At 42.2% G+C, this 21523-nt stretch overlaps 1 protein-coding gene across 2 annotated transcripts in view; it reads right to left on the bottom strand.

The window, feature by feature from the left end:
• NKD1 (naked cuticle homolog 1 (Drosophila)) overlaps positions 1-21495 on the bottom strand; it is a 112324-nt gene extending 90829 nt beyond the window's left edge. Inside the window, exons 1-4 of one of the 2 annotated variants that reach the window (XM_014942189.1) lie at positions 21436-21495; positions 21135-21291; positions 20958-20990; positions 20526-20686 (exon numbers count right to left, since the gene is read on the bottom strand). In XM_014942189.1, the coding sequence (XP_014797675.1) occupies positions 20526-20686; positions 20958-20990; positions 21135-21159 (219 nt within the window). In that variant the 5' untranslated portion in view covers positions 21160-21291; positions 21436-21495. Of the gene's footprint in view, positions 1-20525; positions 20687-20957; positions 20991-21134; positions 21385-21435 lie in introns of those variants that run through there. The other variant, XM_014942190.1, reaches the window with a different exon arrangement.
• Between the last annotated feature and the right edge of the window lie 28 nt (positions 21496-21523).

The following is a 21523-nucleotide window of genomic DNA, read 5'->3' as shown; positions in this document are numbered from 1 at the left end:
CTAACTGCCATCAGCAGAATCTGCTAAAGCCCTGCCTAAAGTAAGAGTGCTTCTATGTCGAATGGTATCATGAACAAGGTTTTCACCAAAAGGGAGAAAAATCCCACAAATCTGAATTTTGCTGACATAGAACCACACGATTATTCTGTTTTCAGTAGGAGAAACTGAAATGAACCAAGTTCAATGGACTTAGCTTTGAAGACCCTTCTCCATTACATACTTCAAAAGCTAGAGATGTAAACTGTGCAGTTTTAACAATTCAAAGAGAAAATAAAACCTCTACCATTTTCCTCAATCAGAAAGACTGTCATTACCATGTCTTTACACATAATCTTTCCGAAGTTCCCCTGTTGCTACTCCTAATCATACTCCTTCACAGTTCTAAACAACCTTTTTTTAAACTTCAAACACCAGGGACTAAATTCTCATTGTGTTGTTGCTCCAGTAGTATTTACTGGTATGTTTATATATGCAATAGGTATTCCAGAATAGCTGGCCTGCAAACACCCTGTATCACAATAAAAGTCTGTATAAGTAAGCACATAAATTACTGATTTTTTATTCTTTCACTCTATGTCTAGAACAAGAACTGTTCTTATCCGTTTCCCTACCTACACAAGAAGCAAATAACTTGCTTTTCTGGTCATCTCAGTTCAACCACCCTTAGCTCTGCCATGAATTTCTTCAAGCTTCCCCAATATCTTTTGGGGTTCTCTGGGAACAAAAGGGTATTGTAATGGTGGTAGATAACCATATATTGCATACTGCTTGCATGATAACATCTCTACAGGCATGCAAAGCACTACCAGCCTTGGATTGGCCTCAGCATCTATGCTGAAACACGTATGAATTCACTACATGTGCTTTTACCCGCAGATCTAATAAGGCTAACAGAGGAACACTTGCAAATTCAACATGGAATGAGAAAAAGGGAAGAGTAATGATACCGTAGGTCTACACTAGTTTCTGAAGAAGCAACGTCCCCTGCAATGCTCCAAAAGGAACCACAAGTGACAACTCAGGTGGGGTTGTTGCCTGAACTTACTGAAGTTTCCTACTGAATTTCAATAACTCCCTAATGAGGGGTTCAACAAAAGGTCAGCAAAAGGAAAAAGGATTCATCTAAAGGTCACATTCAAATGTTTCTAAACAAGCCATTCTTTTCAATCCCAACCTCTTTGGTATCAACTGAAACTTTGCCTGAGAAAATGGTTTCAGGACTCTGCCCACTGGTTTGTTTGTACAGTGGTACAGGAAATATGTAAATAGATTAAATATATGACAAAGTGCCAAGCATTTGAGAGTGCCTGTATTCCCGTTTCTGCAATATTCTCTGCTACACAATTACGACTGCCAGAGCCAAATTCTACAGAAGTCATCACCAAAATCCCTTCTGAAAACAGACACCAGGCAGTGTCCGATGGGCTCGCTGGCCATCATCTCAGGACCATCACACATGTTCACACATTATCAGCCTTTGCTTAGAACGAAGCTGGGCTGAAATTACATAAAGTGCCACACACCAGGCTACAGATACAATGGGTGACAGCCCAGGAGAAAGCATGTTCAATGCCAAGCTTCTTTGTTCTGTTCACATTTGGGTAATCATTTCTCTCTGCCGTTCATAAATTATCATGGCTTATGGCAAGAAGTCAAATTCAGAGCCCTAACCTCGCACTCTAGAAACATGCTGCCCAGTCAGACCCAGCCTAACAGATCCGAGCAGACACCACTTTTATCCAAAGTGAGAGTTGTTCTTGCAATTGTAATTTGGCTCAAAGTTAAAAAAAACAAACAAAAAAACCAAACAACAAACACACCCCCCCCCAAAAAAAAAGACCCAAAACCAGTTCAGCTGACTACAGGACCCAATTCTTGGTGTTCATCTTTCTCATTTAAGGTTCAGTTCTCCAAAACCAATGATATTTTATCAGGGAGTATAGCGATAGGACATGGGGTAATGGTTTTAAATTGAGAGAGGGGAGATTGAGATTAGATACTAGAGAGAAATTCTTTACTGTGAGGTGGTGAGGCACTGGAAGAGGTTGCCCAGAGAAGCTGTGGCTGCCCCATCCCTGGAGGGGTTCAAGGCCAGGCTGGATGGGGCTTGGAGCAACCTGGTCTGGTGGGAGGTGTCCCTGCCCAGGGCAGGGTATTGGATTCAATGATCTTTAAGGTCCCTTCCAACTCCAACCATTCTACAATTCTGTGATATTCATTAGTCAGATTAAACCTTTTCTCATTTACCAATTAATTTCAATTGCTTGGGCAAAGAAATACAACAAGCTATCAAAGCTGAAACAAAGAAATGAAAACTTTCCTAAAAAGAAAACATGATAGGACATTTACTTTCTTCTCTATAAGGGCATACAAACTTGAGTTTTTATGTCGAGAGAATTTGTGAGAGAGAAACAATATTTTTCATAGATGATTAACACTTTACACTTGCAGCTCTACTAGGGTTAGTCAAGTTGTCCTTCCTTGCCAGAGTATTCAGAGTTTGCCCAGTTAAAGAAAGGCTCTGACCCCAGCAGGAAGAAATGTATTCTAAAATAAAGACTCGCTGAAAAAGCAAGGCTTACACTACTAACACAGCACAGCTCCCAAGCCACATGGGTAAATTTTAACATTTATATCCCAACTAACTAAAGACAGGCTCAAACCAAAACCACAAATATGGAGAAAGTCTGAACCCAGATCAGAATTTTATAGCTCACACCCCAACTCTTCTCTTAACAATGGCTGGAAAATGCTTTTCAAAACTCCTAGAATATTTGTTCCATACACAGGAAATGAGTTTAATAGTACATCTTTGGGGATTAGCTTTGTTTAGCTGTCCAAGCCTTTGATTCAAAGCCTGTAGATAGTATTGCTTTAGTTGTTGCACAGAAACAGACATATTTCCTGGTGGGATGCCTCCCTTGTTCACATGGTCATTCACCTTAATCCCTGTTAACTTTATAGGATGCTATACTGCACATATCATTGGCTGTAAAGGATACATGTTTCTTGGCCTTCCTCTATTCACAGCATGAAAGTGGTGAAGATAAATATACTGCTGAAGCATGGGAATTGGGAAGTTGGCTAAAAAGCATTACATTCTTACAGAGGAATTCTTCATTTCTAGACAACAAAAAGCAGCTCCCGAGGATGAATTTACTGCTTCTCTGCTTCAGCACAGAGGGCTGTGTTATGACCCTATAATCCACTGTGAGCAAGGTAGCAGCTGAGAGCCACGCTGCCCCTGGAGCTGTCAGAGACAGCTCCAACTCACCAAATCACTGCTTCCTTCCAGTTTCCTCAAGGCAGGCAGCAAGCAGGACCTCTGCACCGTCCTCTTCCCAAAATGATTCTGCTCCTGAGCTGGGCTATGATCCACTGTCTCTCCACTCACAAATAGGCAAGTAAAGAGGTATGAGATGTGAAGATAAAAATTCTTCAAGCTCCAAAAATACATATATATTTTTGTTAGCAATCTGTAGAGTGGGTATGGTGTGGCTGGGCAGGATGTATGGTACACACTCACCTCAAATGTTGTAGTCTGGTGTGCTAGCCAACCTGGATGGCAAAAGGATTCTTGATGTTCCACACCCTAATGTGCACCCTGCTAGTTAGACCACCACGTGGCTTTGTTTCTCTACCAAGATTTAGTTTCTGAACAGTGTAGCCTTTAAATCAAGCTAAGGCAAAGGCAATAGATGTATAGATGTAATAGAACTATCTATCACATGCAGAGTAGAGACCTGAGGAACTGGGAGGGACAGAAAGAAGCACACGGAAACTGCTGAGAAAGTGCGATCTGTCGGCAGAGAAAACTTTAAATCTCCAAAGGGAGAGGAAAAAAACAAACAACAAATGCCCATATCTTACACACACAGACTAAAATACAGTGATTCCAGCCAGACTGACCAAACTCTCCAAAACCACAGAGCCACTAGATTGAAACCATCCTTACAATTCAACATTGAGAGTAATCGTTGTTAAATACATAATAACGGGTTGTGAGATGCCATTAAATCCTCTTTAGACAGGCAGAAGTTGTCTGAATTCTCTTCATATTTATACGGAGGGGGGAACAGGAAAGCTACAGGCTGTGTCTGGCTGCAAACACACAGCTATAGGGTGTGCTCGCTGCTGCCAAGCGTTAGAACAGGACAATAAGTGCCTCTTCAGCACCACACATTTAACTGTTCTCTTTATTATTTAAAAGAACAAATGGCATTCGCAGCAGAGAACCAGTGGCAACAAGTAAAAAGCTTGGGAGTATCCATCACCAACCCTCACTCACCATTTCTAAACATGACCATGGGTGATACATCACTGCCAGCACCACAAGGAGGAGGGAAGAGGTGTTAATTAACCTGTAAACCTGCTCCACTTTGTGCTCCAGATAGTACAAAGGCTCACCAGAATAGGAGGCATAGTTCACCCTCATTATAAGGCTCTCCATTACAAAGCCAATGCAAACAAAAGCCTACCGCTTTGACTCACCACCCCACTCCAGTTCATTGTAAACATTTTGACATGCATTTCACTCATGTACAAACTCTGCTGCTCTGAAGAATAACCCTCAAGAGAGGGTAACTTCATTATTCGAGCAAACACCAGAAAGAAGATCATCTCCCTGCAGAGCCTCAAGTCTAGCTGGTGCAGCAGAGCTCATCTTCAGTTCAATTTTTAACTCGAGTTTTCCTTCGCCCTTTAGATATGTCTGTGCAGACCATTTCATGTAGTAACAGGGGTATAAGTCTGGCATTCTCCTCATCCTATTTTATTTATCTATTATAATTTATACATATGCCAGCCATACACTCTATCCCTATGTTCCTACTAATATTGCACTGAATATATGAATTTATTGCATGACCATAAGCAAGAGACAGCAATAAGGAGGAAGCTGTATCACTGTTGTGTCCCTTAGGGAGACAAAGACCCCACTTTGGGACAACAACTTGAATGCACGTGTCCTTGGACAGGCCTCCACAAGGAGCTACAATTCAGCTCATACACTAAAAACATGTCCCTTGCACCACCTTCTAACTTCTCCAAATTCGTTCAGATAAGCGGGAAGTAAAATGGTTTTTTCTCCATATGTTAAAACTGCTTTGATTGATACAAACTTTTAAAATTAGACGTCTTGGGCCAGTGGGCTGTGATGAGAGCTGGAGAGTTCAGAAAGGCCCCTTTCCAAAAGGATTTCAGGAAGATGACTGTAGAGCAAAAGAAGAAACAATATAAGAGGGGGTTTTTTTGCCAATGGGGATTATATAAGCTCCAAGGGGAATTCAAACATTCTTTTTCATTCTTATTTTCTAACAGCTCAGGAAAGTAGGTAATAAATACCTGGCTTATTCATAAAAACATAGCAATGAATTAAGTGTACAGCTGGCACTGAAGTTCTTCATGAACTTTAAATATCTCTCTGACTGCCTCAACAGCCTAGGTAGGAAAAAGGATAAAAACTATCCTCACTTCCCTGATGGGGAAATGGGAAAAAGTGGACGAAGCTGGTAGTTTCAAAGAGAAGACAAATGAGACTAAATGAGTGACAAGTGCTTAGCTGTCTTGGGTCTCTGTGAAGATTAACATTTGAGGGGAAGGATATACAGGTAAAGCTAGGTTATGGATTAGAACACATGGCTCCTGTACCTCTTGCATAAACCATAAATTCAGAGTTTCAGAGACCAGGTAGCTCCATAGCAATGCCTACCCAACTGACCACCCACATCAAACACCTCTCAACTTCACATCCAAGCCCACAGACCAGTCTTCTAATCTCAGATGACTTCAAAGCCTACCTACCTTGTGATTCAGAGTGCTTAAGAAAGCTGTATTTAACCTATTACCCTTCAGTACAACAGGACTGACACCCTACCCATAAAATCCCAACCACTAAGTAGAGACCCAAGGGGTTGCACTGGCCAGCCCTGTGAGCAAGAGCATACCCCCTTATCAGAGATGTGAGGACTGCATGGAAAAGCCTGTGCCTGAACCACCGAGAGCTTTCACTTAGTTCTCCCACATCTACCTGTACATAAAACATGGGACAGCACCAGTTAATGCATATATCTAAGAAGCACTGCGCTAGAACATGCGGCTTCCAGCAGACAAGAGAACTATGAACAATTACTATCACATGATAAAACCACAAAGATAAATTACTTTATGGTTGAAGCAAAAGGGATTAAGGGCACAGCCCAGATATCCCATCTGTACTGCCTGTGCTTCTGATGTGCCCATTTCACCCCATCCCCTTAACAACCACGTCGATGATTTCGTTACACATACACATGTGAATCCTACATTCATTGCTTTGACTGTGTCCCCAGTGCCAGGTGAACCCCAATTTCGCACTTTGTATCCTTTAAGAAGCCCTTCTACATTAGCTGAAGAACCACTCCATCCTCTGCCTACTGGCTTTTTTCAGGCCTCCTTTCAGAGGAAAGGTCTGGCCTCTCTACCTCGGATCTAACCGCCCTCTCTTGGCTTCTTTCTTGAGAGAACATTTTCACCCAGCCTGAGAGGATTGCGTTTTGCTCCTTCCTGTTTGATATATTTATTGTGAGACAGGATCAGATGAGATTGAAGGCCCAGGAAGCCCCATGCTGTGTACCTCGCATAAAATGTACTTTCCTTTACACTAGAAAAAGGCTTACATGACATATAGTTTTTATAAATATATATCTATGAAATTTTGAAAGTAGGCAAAAAACATTACAATATCATAAGGCGGCAAGGAATACAAAAGAAGGAAAAAAAAAACACAGTGAATAAAATCCTTTTTTTTATATATAAAAAAACCAACCCTGTGCTTAACACCAACTCCTTCATGAATTCTCTTTATACTTCCAGCGACACGAATTCACCATTCTGCTGACACTGTTGCTGACGCTACTGAAAAAGTCACCCAAGAAGGCTCATTTTAAAATAAAATTTTTACAAGGAGAGGAAATGGGGATTTGTAACAGAATATTTCCTTTTACTTAATCACAGCATCATTACTGTGACGGTATGAAGTCCACTTGGACTTCTTAATAGATTTAATGATAAAGACATAACTTTTTTAGGCTAAGTGCCACAAAGATATCCAATTAAGAGGGAAAAATCTTAAATTATAGTTACCCAAAAAATCCCCCCCTTGAAATTATTTAATACCAACACATAAGATTCCTGCAGTAACTCGGTGTTTCTAATATTGCTATTAATTTTTAACACTACCTTCAGATTCTATTCACTCAAGTCACTGAGGAATTCTTAAGTATTTACAGGCATCAGTCAAACAAGGAACCTTTTCAGCTCTTTGCCCTTATAATCATGAGGTATAAACTTTCAACTTCCATAGAGAAGATATTTTTAAAATGAAGAGTGCATTTCCCAGAATAATGATGCTCTAATACCAAACAGCAGCTCAGTTATTTTGTGTTAAGAAACCAAAGCCCTTCTTACACAATTTCAAAGCAGCAGCTGTGACTTTGAAACCAGGAATTCATCCTGGCCACCTGCTTTAAAACCAGCCAAAATAAACGTGGTGGGATGGTTCCTGTGGATAACCATGGGATGGCAGGGTAGCACAGGTTGTTTGCCGGTAGGGCTTTAGGTCCTAGAGATCACTGAACTTCTCCAGGATCTTGTCTGGAGGAGGACCTTGGGATCAAGCTGCAATCCAAAAGCTGGATTAAGTGCTAGATTGCGGTGCTGTTACTCAGGAGGAGCACAGTTGAGCTATATTGTTCCCGACATGCCATTCTCTGTAGGATGTTCTATTCCCCCAGCAGATGACCCTTTTCAATCACTCCACGAGCAGGATTATGCTCTGGCTTGGAAGGTATTGTTTTCTTTGAAGAAAGGGTTTGTTTTGCTGTTTGTTTGGGTTTTTTAATGTACTCAAAACCATCCATGACAGTAATAACAGTAAACTAAAAATGATGACTTTAAAACCTCAAACTAGCCCGCTTTTTCTAGCCTTAATGAATGCATAAACACTGCAAAAACCAGTGCCCACCAACACAACTTAGTGGAACATGAGATCTTCCCAGATCCACAGCCACAGCTAACGTAGCACAGGGCACTTCAGGAGATATTTCAGGGCCTGATCCTGCTCTCAGCTGAGTTAATGGACTTCAACAGGAAAAGAATTTGGCCCACAAAGGCTCGATCACTTCTAATTTTCAGCGTTAAAAAGAAAGCATATCTTGCATTAACCTGAATATAATCCCCTTCAGAAAAGTATACTACAAATACTACAGTATACTATAAAGAAACCTTCAATATTTAAAAACATACAAACACGCTCCTCAAAGTTTATTTTAACATAACATTGCTAAGGGGTGTGGGGGAGCATTGTTTAAAAAAAAAAAAAAAAAATCAGGTCACTGCTAAGCGTGCTCTGTTCTTTCAACAACCTGCTGCTCCTTTTTGCCTTGCTTCCCACCCTTGCACACCCCCTTCAGACAAAGTAACCTACTGTAACATCAGCAGTGCCACGGTGGAAATATGCTCCTCTCCTTGCTGCCAGCAAAGGACCCACACCTTCATCTTCAAGAAGAACCCTCTGGATGAAGGACCCACACCTTCACCTTCAAGGAAAACCCTCTGGATGAAGGACCCACACCTTCACCTTCAAGGAAAACCCTCTGGATGAAGGACCCACACCTTCACCTTCAAGGAAAACCCTCTGGATGAAGGACCCACACCTTCATCTTCAAGGAAAACCCTCTGGATGGTGTAACTCAAAAGGCTGCTGCAAGTTTTTATCTTCATTTTTTACTTATTTTTGTTTTCTTTTCCTATAAATTACTCCTCCTTTTGATGTCTATTCTTGCTCTTAAAAAAAAAAAATAAAAATACACACATCAGGTTAAGATTAAAACTGCCCACACGACAAGTTTGTGTTTACAAGCTTAAGAGCAAGTTTCACTTGAACGCAGGTCAATGCCGCTTTAAGAAAACATCACATACCAAAAAAAAAAACAAAAAAAAAAGAATCACACATGGTTAGAACACATCACGAGCAGAGAGGAATTGTGGACTCAGTCTGTGAGGCACCGAGCCAGGCTGAGAAGCCCTTTGAAGTTAGAAAAACATCCTCTGGTCAGAGCACATTTGTGAAACCGTGGGACAGGCGCTTTAAACAACATTCGCTGGGAGATCACCTGCGGCGTGCCAGTGGATTGGCGCCTGGGTAACCTCAACAGCCTAACCCTTTATGTTCCACCAGGATCACTCGCTCCAGAAGCTGCCCTGTCAATAGCATACAGTCAAAAAAAAACCCGCGTGGCAAAACCTGTACTGCTTTTCACCCTCTGTACAAGCCAGTCAGGCGGTTCCAAGAGGCAGAGGCGGTTTGGGGAAAGCCTGCTGTCAGCAGGACTGGGGCAGGAGAAGGGGCACTTCACCTGGCCAGAGCAGGGCTGACAGGGAAGGCAGGCGTCACCCTGCAGGAAGGAAGGGACACCCCAAACCTTACAACATAGTTTGGCGTGTAGCTGGGTGTGACACCACGCTACTCGCTGCTAGTCACCATCGTCACCAGAAGAAAGATTCTAGTCACCATCGTCACCAGAAGAAAGGTTCCTGGCTGTGGATGGCTAAATCCAGGTAACACAGGCTTCCCCCCACCCTGCCCTCATTTACAGAGATGGGACGGAACATCAGAAGGTCATTTCCAGCTGCGTTACTTCCCTCCGCCCAGTTCTGCCGCCAGCTATTAGCACCCAGCCCAGTGGCACCAGTAAGCCCTGCCAACACAACTTGAAGCCAAACTCTGCTCCTGACCTGGGATGTGTCTCAGACTGGTACGCCTCTCCAAAAAGAGCCTCTGTACATATTTCCAGCTGAAGGCAGAATTGGTTGTCCAATCCTGACAGCACTGGATATTGGAAATGATCAGCAACAGCAGCAGATTTTGAGTAGACCCCATGTCTATGGAGAACGTGTAAGGAGGAAGCCTCACCCTGCCTTTGGATAGGGCTCCTGCTGATGGCAGGAGACACTCTGACTGTACAGCAGACCAGGGCTCTTTCCTTGCTTCAAACATACCCCTAAAGGCATGACATTAGCATTTTTCTCTTGTCTTCTGTACTTGACAAGCTTCCTTAATTTTCCCCAGTGGTGGTGAAATTCTCCTCTTTTTTTTTTGAGAAGAGCAGGGCTGTTGCCATCAGAAAGACACAGGGGGATGAGGTTACTGTCACAGAGATAATAAGGGACCCTCAGCCTTTTTGCTGCTCCCACAGGACATTCCCCTGGGCAACCTGGTCTAGTTGGGGGTGTCCCTGCTGACTGGGGGGAGGTCAGACTAGATGATCTTTGGAGGTCCCTTCCAGCCTGGACAATTCTATGATTACCCATTGTCTGCTACTCCATTACTGGCAAACCTTGGGGGCTGCCCACTGCACTGCCTTCGGTTTCTGTCTTGCCAACATGGGGGAAATCAGAGGTGGACTTAGATTAAGGGTAAATTGTTTTAGCAGAGGTTTAAACAGCACAGGTACATTCACTGACTCAGCAGGGGCAGCACCCGCATCTCCAGTCTAGCCAGTCCCTCCTGGGGAACAGCAACCATCCAAGGACACGGAGCTACTTCAACATGCCTTACTTTGGATTTCATCACACAGCTCTCACAAAAATTGATTTAATTCTTTTTCTTTTTTTTCTAAATTGCATTTAAAAAAACCACCAAAATCAAACGTCACATCTGGAAAAAAGTGCCATCATGAAGTTGATGACCGAATTCCAATGAAGCCCATGGAGCATCAATGACTACAACAATTCCTTTCCAAATGCTGGGGCTTTTTTTGTTTGTTTGTTTGTTTTTCTTTCTTTTCTCTTACACATCACAACGTTTTAATCCAAGACTGCCTGCCTTTCAGAGAAAAGCCCTGTACAATAGCTTAGGCAGGAAGCCTACTTCTTTATGCTGTGCATTAGTCCAGAGTTAGAGATTTTGTGTGTTTCCTACTGGTCATAAATAAACAATTAAAAACAGCCTTAGAGCAGAAGAAAAAAAGAAAAAAAAAAGAGAAAGAATGAGACTGTGCTGTAATACTTTAACAAACCAACCTAATTAGATAAAAACACCTTCAAACAATAAAAATGTGGTATTTTAATGGGTATTAGGCTATTCCCACAGCTCTGCTTTTCTCAAAACATGCTTTTTAAAAGCTATCCGCAGAATTACATTGCTAATTACAAGTGGGAATTGAAGTGGCAGTACAACTGGGAAAAATTTTTGTGAACCTGTCATAAAACGATCAGATAAACTGCATCTTCAGGAGAAAATACACTGCCATTCCAGCAGCAACGGAGCTGCTAGACAGAAAGACTATTGGTCTCACCACTTGAACCTTCCCTCGTCTTCCACTGGTGAGGCAGGGAACCCAACACAAACCCACTGAAAGCACTGAGAAGCTTCCTCTCTCTTAGAGCAGGGCTTTCACATCAAAACGTGGCAGAGAAATTTAGCAGAATTTTTTGACAAGATAAAGCCAGACTTACCTAACTGCACTGAGTTAGTTTAAAAGTAATTTACTTATGGTATTCTGAAAAACTTTTCCGTACATATCCACATCAGGAACAAGACCTTGCACATAAGCTTTGCATAAATAAAAATAGCTTTAACTGAGATAACCTATGAAGTTTATCCTCAAAATAAAATTAAATATTCAGGATGGCTAAATGAGGCACAGTTTTTCCATGGGAAAAATATCAAAGTATTATTTATTTTTCTGTAAGTACTTGTTTTGAAAAGCCTTTCCTCCCCACCTGGGCTTCGGCTAAAAGCCACAATCTACATTTAAACAGTGTGTACGCTTTAGAAAACTATCAACCATCTTTTTTTAAAGCAGAAGCATATGAAATTATTTGATCCACTTTTCATATAGAAACTCTAGGGCTGACCATAAAGAAATAGGCAGGCTCCCAGTATAAACTTACCAGGATTACATCAAAGACCTTCCTCTAGGATCAGACGATTGATTTCTTCAATGCTTTTTAGAATTTCTTCCAGGATATTTTGGGTTATTGCCTTAGACCTTTGCTCAGCTGGAATGACAGATATTCTGTTTGCTAGACTATGATGTTCTCTCTTTATAGGGGAACGAGCGTCTGTAGTTTATACACACGTACGCTATGTGAACAGAGGGAGACTTGGAAAGTTCACAAGCAAAATTATTATTTATTGTTTCAAAAAAGGAGTAGTTTATTACAGAAACACTGATAGGGGCTTAACCGCAGCATCTTATGCAATACAGAGACTGCTTGTTATTCTGGGAGCTGAGGACTGGGGCACTCTATGCTCAGAGAAAACTCCCGCTCCCCCAACCAGACATTTGTTCTTTATATACATTTAACGCATAAGGCTTAGCTTTACAGCTACTACCTTCTTTACCTAACTCTCTTGAAACTAACCATCCCGGAATTACAAAAGATTTTTTAAGATAGGACAAGAAGCAGCTTAGTCCTTACCTACCGCTCTCAAATCTTTGGGGAATCAGACAGCAAGCTCTCTCTGAGGGCACTGCGACACGCTACCCACCATTCTCCTTCCTCCCCCAAGACAAATCTGTCACCTCCGAACCACTCATCATTCGCATCAGAGTATGGATCAAAAGATCCGAGGCTGCTCCCAAATCCCATTTCTCCTGCAAGACAGTACTTTGTTCTGTCACTTCCCTACTGAGTCTATCCCCTTATTTTATGCCTCACAGCATGTGTGGCTGCACCCCAAGATCAAACACCCATGCATGATTTTCTTTCACAGATCTTGAATCACAATGTTATACTTTAATAGGAACCTCAATATACTTAATCCCTTTAAAGCTGCCACAGTAATGCCCCCAAATGCATTAAATTCCATCCTAATCGCAAAACACAAAGTATTTCTCTGGATGGACAGTGCAGAGACTGTTCTGACCACATGCCAATCCATCTCCGAGCCACAGCAACACACACTGCCAGCATTTGTTAGTTTGAAGCCCAAGGATACACGGCTGAAAATTCCAAGCACTTTAAAAACTTCTCTGCTGCAAATTTTGCTCAAAACATAACTGATCCCCTCCCATATTTTAAGGGAGGATCTCACACTCTCAAGGGATTCAAATCCAAATCCATTACAACCGAAAGGAAGACTGGTAGAAGCCCCTTTTCAAGGTATTAAGCAGAACACCCTTTCACCCTCAGCTCGATGGGTTTCAGAGTTCCACAGAATTTTCAGATCCAGAAGTGTCATTGGAGAAAATTATCGAACTCAGAGCTTTTACAAAAGACAGAAAAACTGCTTGCCTGGTAAGTCTTGTGAACAAGAATTCGAGTTTATTAACAACAGCTTCAGATTTAAGGCACAACTCCTTCTCATGTACATTTGGCAGGGAGCTTGGTTTGAGCCACGGAACCACAAGGTCTTCTGTTGCCCCTGCCAAGGGGTAGTCCCCTGTGGTGGGATCTTTTAGGTGTATTTTTACTGGGCTCTTGTTGGCCATTGAGGAGCTTCTGAGGCGCTGATGGCATTTGAGTCTCCTGTGGCCACAGCCTGGTCTTTTGAGGAGCAAAAGGATTTACGCCACCAGAAGTTTTACAGACTAAAACAATAGGATCATTTATTGCCCTATAACATACAATAGGCCACACCACACAAACAAAATCAGTGGCACTCAGTTTCCCAGCTGGTATGGGACCTCCCAGCAAGAGACCGCATCGTTCCCTTCCTCAAACATTTATATTCTGTATGACTAGACCAGAACTATTTCTCACGTATGATGGGCACATACCAGGCCACGTGCGACGCACACGTATAGGTGTTAAGGAATCTGGCTCAACACTTACTTGCAGATATAAGTCTGTCTGAAAGCCAGCTCCCGTGACAAGCCAACGGACCGGTCCTTGTTGAACAGTAGACACGACCACAGTCTTTTTGCAAGCCACTAACTATCCAAGACTTTCCAATTCAAAAAAGAATGTCTCCCACGTTCAGAAGTGCCATCTCCGCTCTGCAAATCCCAAGATAAAAATATGTGCCATATTGCTCTGATGGCAATAAACCCAGAAGTTTACCAAAAAGCAAATGCACCGTATGGCTGGACCCCTTGCAGAGAGACCAGGGCAGCAAGAGTTGAACCTACACAGGTCATTTCCCCTCTCTCTTAGAGCACGCAGTAGTAAGAGTATCTGTGCCAGCACAGCCCTTTCACCACAGCTAACACCACTGGCGTTCCACCACTGCAAGACAAATGTCATGAGATATTCCAACACAAACACTCTTTGCTGGCTCCGAAATCAGACACAATGAAGATTTCGCATTTGGAACTTGGTTAATAATTCTTGAATGGAATACAGTCCAACTCAGTCTCCCATAGCTGTAGTTACTCTGTAGGAGTAAATACAAGCTCAGTTTTGCTGCCAATGTTGGCAGATATGACTAAATAAATTCACAGAGAAAGTCTATTTGACCATTTCTCCACATTAATTTTTTGAACTAAAACTATACCTCATTTTCCACGTAAAGATACCTATAAATATCACATAGTCTGAAAACTCCCAAGTATTCAGAGTAACTAATATATTAACTAGAAAAGTAGTTTAGTTACAATAAAAATACTTCAAGTATTTTGTACATTTCAACATCTACCATTTCATTTCCAAGCAGGTTTTGATGTTGACATTCATGAAGCAAAATCCATCCACAAGGATTTCTATAAAGGCCAACATCTGCAGCACAGAGAGCAACGTTCCATTTTGATTTAAATATCATCGCCGAACAATAATTTCTCCAACTTTGGAAAAAACTCTTACAAAGTTTCAATACTCAAGAGACTTCTCTTTCCTCTCTTCATAACCCAATTCAAAAGAAACCATAAAAGTTAACCAAGATCTTCTTCTGAAGGGGTGCCTACAAATAGCCACTTACCGAGCTCCTCCTGGGTCTTATTACAGATCTCACAAAACCTACAGAAAATCCTTCTGTTAATGAATGCTGCTGTAAAGAACATTCCCATATGTCGACAATCATGTGCTACAAATTTCCCATTTTTGTTATAACTAAAGTTTTAGTGTAAGTCTGGACTACATTATTTACATTTAAGTCATTAAAGAATATAACATGCTGTTGTTACTTTTCATCCCAATTTTCAGAAGAAAAAGTGCTCCATCACCAAGGCCTTCTCATTCAGAAGAATTAAGGTTTCACTAAGCCAAGGGTGGCTACCAGTAGCCCCAGAGACATAGCCTGTATCACTCAGATGCTTCCTTCTTACTAAGATCAACCTAAGCAATTCCACTTTAAAGGGGGGTGGGAGAAAGAGGGTTGTTAGAGATCAAAAAAAGGTACTTTAACGAGATTGTTTGCAGAAACTTCACGGGCCATTCAGCTTTCCAATCAACATGCCAAATTAAAAGCGTACCACATTAAATCTGAAACACCTATAAAACAAGCCCTGATGAAATACAGACTGTCTTCCATCCACCTCCTCCATATGGCTCCAGCAAAGTCAACTTTTAATTTCATAACACAAAATATTTAATTTATGCTTTTCTTCATATGTCAATTTAACCTCCGGCACATAGCTTTGAAACCATGTAAGGATGCCTAACACTTTCCATATGGCAACTGAATTGTGGCTTTTAATTGCACCAACTGGTATCATTCAAGGATAATTCCCTTGGAATCCAGCTTTCTGCTACAGTATTGGCCAATTCACTAATCTCATCACCATGGCACTAATACTTTCAGAGACTCTTTGATTGTTAATATTCATATTATAATTTTCCCAACCAGAGCTGTCAAGATATACTATGTGCACCACTAATTAAATTATCTTGGTTTGTTGGCACCAAATTTCAGCACTAAATAAGATTCTGCTTCTCTCTCTTTCAATGCAAAGTTTGGCAATTTCATTTTCAATGCCACACACAATCTTTTGTGTATCAAAACATTTTTTTAGCGATACCAATATCTAGCACTGCTGTGCCTGTTGTTTCTTTTAATCCTTAGGGACAATACAAATAATTATCTATACGATACTGACATTAATGTACTTGAAGTGATCTTTTAAATTGAAATATTTTCAAGTAGTCACACAAGATAGCACCAAAGGAAATTTTAACTGCTCTTGTCACCATATCAGTACGAAGGCAGCCTTGCAAATGTCATTCTACCCATGAGATGACCCCAAAGTAGTGCTACAATTAAATCTTCCACTTCAACAGCCTTTAAGCCATAGTAGATACATACCACTAAAAAAAGGTCTCTCTTCTGTTTGTTATTTTCATTTTGGATGAATGACCTACCCATCTGTGTCTTCCATAAGGCTATGTATTTTTATATGTGCACAGAGACACGCTATTTAACAGTGGGGGACTAGGAAGGGCTTTTTTTTAAGAAAGCTCAGGCTAGAGGAACAGTGAAGTTGACACTGGGATAGTCTCCTCTCAGCCATGCAAGGAATGCCCATTAATGTCACTGGCAGTTACAGGCACAGAACAAATGGAGAACAAGCCCCACCTCAGAAGCAGTGATGTGCCTCAGCATTTCATACTGTATTATTCCCAGACCAGATACTCAACTCTAATTAATATCAATTAGGGTTGAACGTGAGGATCACTAGCACCAAAGAGCCCAGCAAAAGTGGTAAGCTAAAGTCTTTCCTGTTTTACCTAAAATGATCACTTACAACTGAGAGCTGGTTTGAAATTTAATTAAAAATATGAGATTTTTTTTTCCAATCCCAAGCACAGATCTCAAGGAGACAGCGCAAGAAACTAGTAAAATTTCTTATGGCTTTGAAGATAAAAGTAAATTGAGCTAAGCAAATGTCATATTTAATGTTTTTCCCTCTAGCATAGAACTACTTACTTCTCAGTTAAATAAATAAATGCATTAATATTTGCAAACAATGTTGATCTCCAAAAACAGTCTGTAAAAGTAAACACATTGAATAAATTTAAACTTAAGAATTATATAGGATAATCCACAATGTCAGAAAACCTTTCTGGGCACAAGTTAACTCATTCTTAAAGCAGCAAAACAAGTGTATTCACTTGCTCTAACAGATTTACAGCCCCAGTGGTTTCAATTCGCTTTGAAACTAGAAGATGACTCTGGACCTCATACTTTTCATGGATGCAACAGAATTCCTTTTTTCTTTATTTCTACATGTTGTGGAAAGCTGGAGCCCAGCCCTCAGCTTCCACAGTAATTAAAACATTTAGAGCAGAGCAGCCCCTGCTGGGCAGGTGGCAATGGTTTAATGAGATCAGAGCTCTTAGCCCACAGCAGAAAGTTGTGCACACCCCAGAAGTGCACATTGCAGATACAGGGCCCTGCCCCTGGCTCACGCCTTCACCACCAATTTACTACAAGATCCTTCTCAGAAGACCAATGTGTTTGGCAATAGCTGGACACTAACTACTGTCCTTCCAGTGAACTGGAGAGGGGAAGGCATGGACAGACAGGAGAAGACACAGATGACACGTCAGCTGAGGGACATCTGTTCTAACCATAAGAGCCTCAAAACTTCAGTTCAGGAAAAGAAAAGGTGTTGGATTCTTGAACCCTCCTTGTGTCAAACACCCCTTGAGTGAACTGATGGAAAGGCCTCCCCTCCACAACTATTGTAAATTCAATCATCCTAGAGAGGAGGACAAATGAAATTTTATTGCTTTCCTGTATTAGTCACTCATTCCTCTTGTAAAACGCTACATGAATCCCCCTCAACTTCAGTGTCATCTCTCTGGGATGACTAACTTCAGCAAAACAATTCAGTGTGTCTGTTCTTGAGGAAAACAGCCTTCCAACTACAACCAAGACAGAAATTTTGGCTTACATAGAGAAACGTAAATCAAATTTCACTATCGTGTTCAAGTTCTAACCAAAATGATTCACAGCTTTGAAGTTTCAGACACGGAAGCAACTGAGTGCTCTCCTCTCCCATCAACAGGTCCTGGATTTCACCAAACAAGGCCCTACAAACTAATGAAACCACCATCAACAAAACTCTGGTTAATTTTCCTAGGAGGAAAAATATTTCTAGGACCCTTTTGTTTTTACAAATCAACTAGATGTTCCTCTGAATGCAGATGTTTTCATCAGTGTTTGATCTAACTCCTTCTGCCGTTGTAGGCACAGCAATTAGGACCTATGTCAGGGGGAAAAAAAAAAGCCTGTGTTTTAACAAGAAGCCAGAGTTTCAGCTGTGACACAGTAAAACTGCACCATCCCACAGAGCTTTGTAAGCTAACTGAACATTTTAGGAGGAATTTTGGAGTAGTAAGGAGAAGAGTCCTTGGTGGATTCAAGGGCAACAGTACTACATTATTGTGGAATACACAACTGTCCCACACAATCCCACGTGAGTACCCATTAGTGGGAGTGACTAGTACGTCTGTATCTTGAGTGAATAAAGAGCCAAGAGTTTGGGCCACAAGACGCTTTGTATCTTGGTATAATTATACAGGAGATCAAAGAGATCTCAAAAGAGAAACAGTCATGCAATCTCAGTTATGGAGTCAAGAGCTACGACTCCATAATCCTTGTCAAAAAGACTGTACATATGGCACATCTGGTTCCAATGTAGGATTAGAAATGCATCCTTCCATATTACCCAAAGTTCATATTTTAAAGGAACTTTAATGTAGCTGTCACAGTGTGCCTGTGACAGGATGACAATTAAACTAAATCAATTAGCAGGCTATATATGCATATAGATACCACCAAATATATCAGGCAATAAATTGCTAATATTTTCAAACATTCAGGAACAGCTCTATCAGGATGACAGTAAAAAGCCTCATGGGAAAAGTGCTTTTAAACATACTTAAACCCATTTACAGTTTTATAATGTACTAAAACTGTAGAGTAATTTTTAGGTAATGGCTTGCTAATTGCTGAGCTATCATGAGGAGGACACCTTGAGTAAGAGGAGAAAGACTGTTCTACTGTCATTCCAGCTGAGCAGACCCCATGGAACTGAAAACTGAAGAGCTTTGTAAATAGCAAAATATCTTTGACAAAAGATATTTTTTTTCTTCTTTTCAGAAAGCAAACTGTCTTTGTGGAAGAAAACATATTTCACAAAGCTAAAGTCACGATTTTTGACCTTTAACTCTTATATTTTAAACCTATATTTAGTTTGGTGAGTTGAGCTTCTTTCCTAGAAAATCTGTACATGAAAGGTAGAACATATCTAAAAAGCTTGACTCACAAAAATTGGGATAATGAAAAATAATTAAAAGCACATGGTTTTACTCTTTGCATCTGTATCATACATGTGTGTACCATTATTAATGGGAACTTCTTTCTTTGGACACATCGTCTCCAAGTAAAGCACAATAAAAATCACTTCAACTGATCCTACCTGCAAGTTGAAGATGGTTTGTGCTGATCTATTACAAACACTTCCATCAGTCTCTTACCCCCTTTGCCTCACTTCTAGTGACTCCCAAGCAATTTATCCTCCTCTAAATGTAACACTGCTGGAATCTACAAAGTCATCATTAGCTTTTCCCATGCTACACATCTTCTATACCCCACCTAAAAATGAAGCATTCTCCACTCGCAAGTTAATTTTTCCTGAGACATGAGAAGTCCAGCCTTTTACAATAAAACTGGTGGCTAACAAAGCCAAGAGCCCGCAGGAGGCTTGGTGGCCCTGCTCTGCCTGTGCTTTCAGAGCCACATTCCTCGCTGGGAAGCACAGATTCCAATCTCCCCATCTCTCAGGTTACTTTTCCACTGATGAAGCTTCCAGGGCTTGATCCAAAGCTCACGGAAGTCAATGGGAGTCTTTCAGTAAACATCAATAAGCCCCGGATCATACCCTGAAACACTATGAGGACCATATCTAAGAACTATTAAGTTTGTTTACCTCCCATCATGCCTTTTTGTTTAAAGAGACAACATGTTAAAGAAAAAAGAAAAAAAAAGAGGCAACTTAAACATTTCCTCCAGCCCAGCTTTAACTGGGGGGTGGGTCTGGAGGAAAGAGAAAGGGTGGAAAGCGACCAACCAGCGTGGTAACAGCCAGGACAAGTGACACGTGCAGTAACTTTGATGAAGAAAGTCAGCCACACATTATTAGCAAAGAGCAAATAAATAACAATACACTCTTAGGGGACTTCTCCCCTCCTGAATTCCTCTGCCAAAATGTCTCAGACAAACTGGTGCACCAGTCAGGGTCCACAAATTTGCACACGCTGGCAGGGTGCTGGGCTTTCCCCAGAGATTCCCTGTTCGTTGCTGTTTGTGAAGGGGTTTGTTCCAATCGTGCTGCCCAGACACTAGCAGGCAGGTCCCCTTACTCCTCCGGCTTTTGTACCAGCACCAAGTTTGCTCTGCAGCTCCTAACTTCATCAAAGGACTGAAGAAAACCACCCACGGGGCAGCCCCTTGGAGCAGCATTAGGGCAAAGAAAAACCCTTCCTTTGCACAACCGACCCTTGGGAGGGAGAGAGGGATGTAGAAAGAGCTTTTGGTTTTTCCCTATTTCAAAAAGAAGGGGCGGAGGAGGGTGGGGGCAGCGAGGAAGCTGACATACCCTGCTGGCGCTGGAGAGCCTGCAAACAGCCCGGTGCTGGCAGCCTTGCTGGAGTCCTGAGCTGCTGCCTCCGCTGCTGCTGCCCCCGGAGTATTTCTGCTTCACCATCCAGTCCTCCAGCCCTTTGCGAGCCAGAGAGGCGTTCACCGCGAAACTATCACCTAGAAAAAGAGGAGACAATGCCGCCGCTGAGCCGCCCGCACAGCCCGCCCGGCCCCCGCGGCCATCCCCGCTGCCTCCCGGCCCCGGGCCCGGCTGGCCGCGGATCCGCGGGGCGGGGAGGGCCGGGACCGGGACCGGGAGAGGCAGGCAGCGGGCAAACCCCGGCGGAAAGTTGAGGGGAGAGGGCAGGGGGAGCGGGGGCAGCCACCCGGACCCGGGGAGGGGGGGGGAAGGCGTGCAAAGTTGCTAGCAGTAAGGAGCCATCCCTACCTTCTGGACTTTCTCGGGGTTTACAAACGGCAGCTAAGGCAGATCCGGAGGAAAGTGTGTAGGGGAAATAATAAAGGAAGATCATTAGACACCAGTATATAAATCGCAGCAACAAACCGAGTAAAAACCCGAATAAGGGGAAGGGGGCAAAGGAAGTAGCAAGTGAAAGGAACTAACCATGTTTCGAGTGAAGTTTCCCCATCTCTCTGCATTGATCTGCAATTACGATTCATTTGACTGTTTTCAGTAGGGTCAGGTTGGCTCGTTGGTATTTGGTTGTAGATCTATAAAATCCCAGCGCGTTTAGAAATCCATGTGCTCCCGCTTCTCCCTGCTAACGCACAAGCGAGACGGAATCTCAGTTCCCCTCCTGCAGCACGGTCCGGCGTCCCCCTTCTCCGCTCCAGCCTTCCTCCTCCTCCTCTCTCCTCTCTTTCCCAAAGACAGAGGCGGTTACAAAAGACCTTACTTCACCCACCGGGGAACATGATTGACACCTCATTGAGATTAGACCACTTGCAGGCAGCCTCCGCCTTCCCATTGGGCCGCGGCGGCAGATGAAAGGG

Source organism: Calidris pugnax, unplaced genomic scaffold (assembly GCF_001431845.1).
Source record: "Calidris pugnax isolate Ruff unplaced genomic scaffold, ASM143184v1 scaffold28, whole genome shotgun sequence".
In the NCBI taxonomy this organism is placed as follows: Eukaryota; Metazoa; Chordata; class Aves; order Charadriiformes; family Scolopacidae; genus Calidris; species Calidris pugnax.
This window is presented reverse-complemented; position numbering and strand designations above follow the sequence as displayed.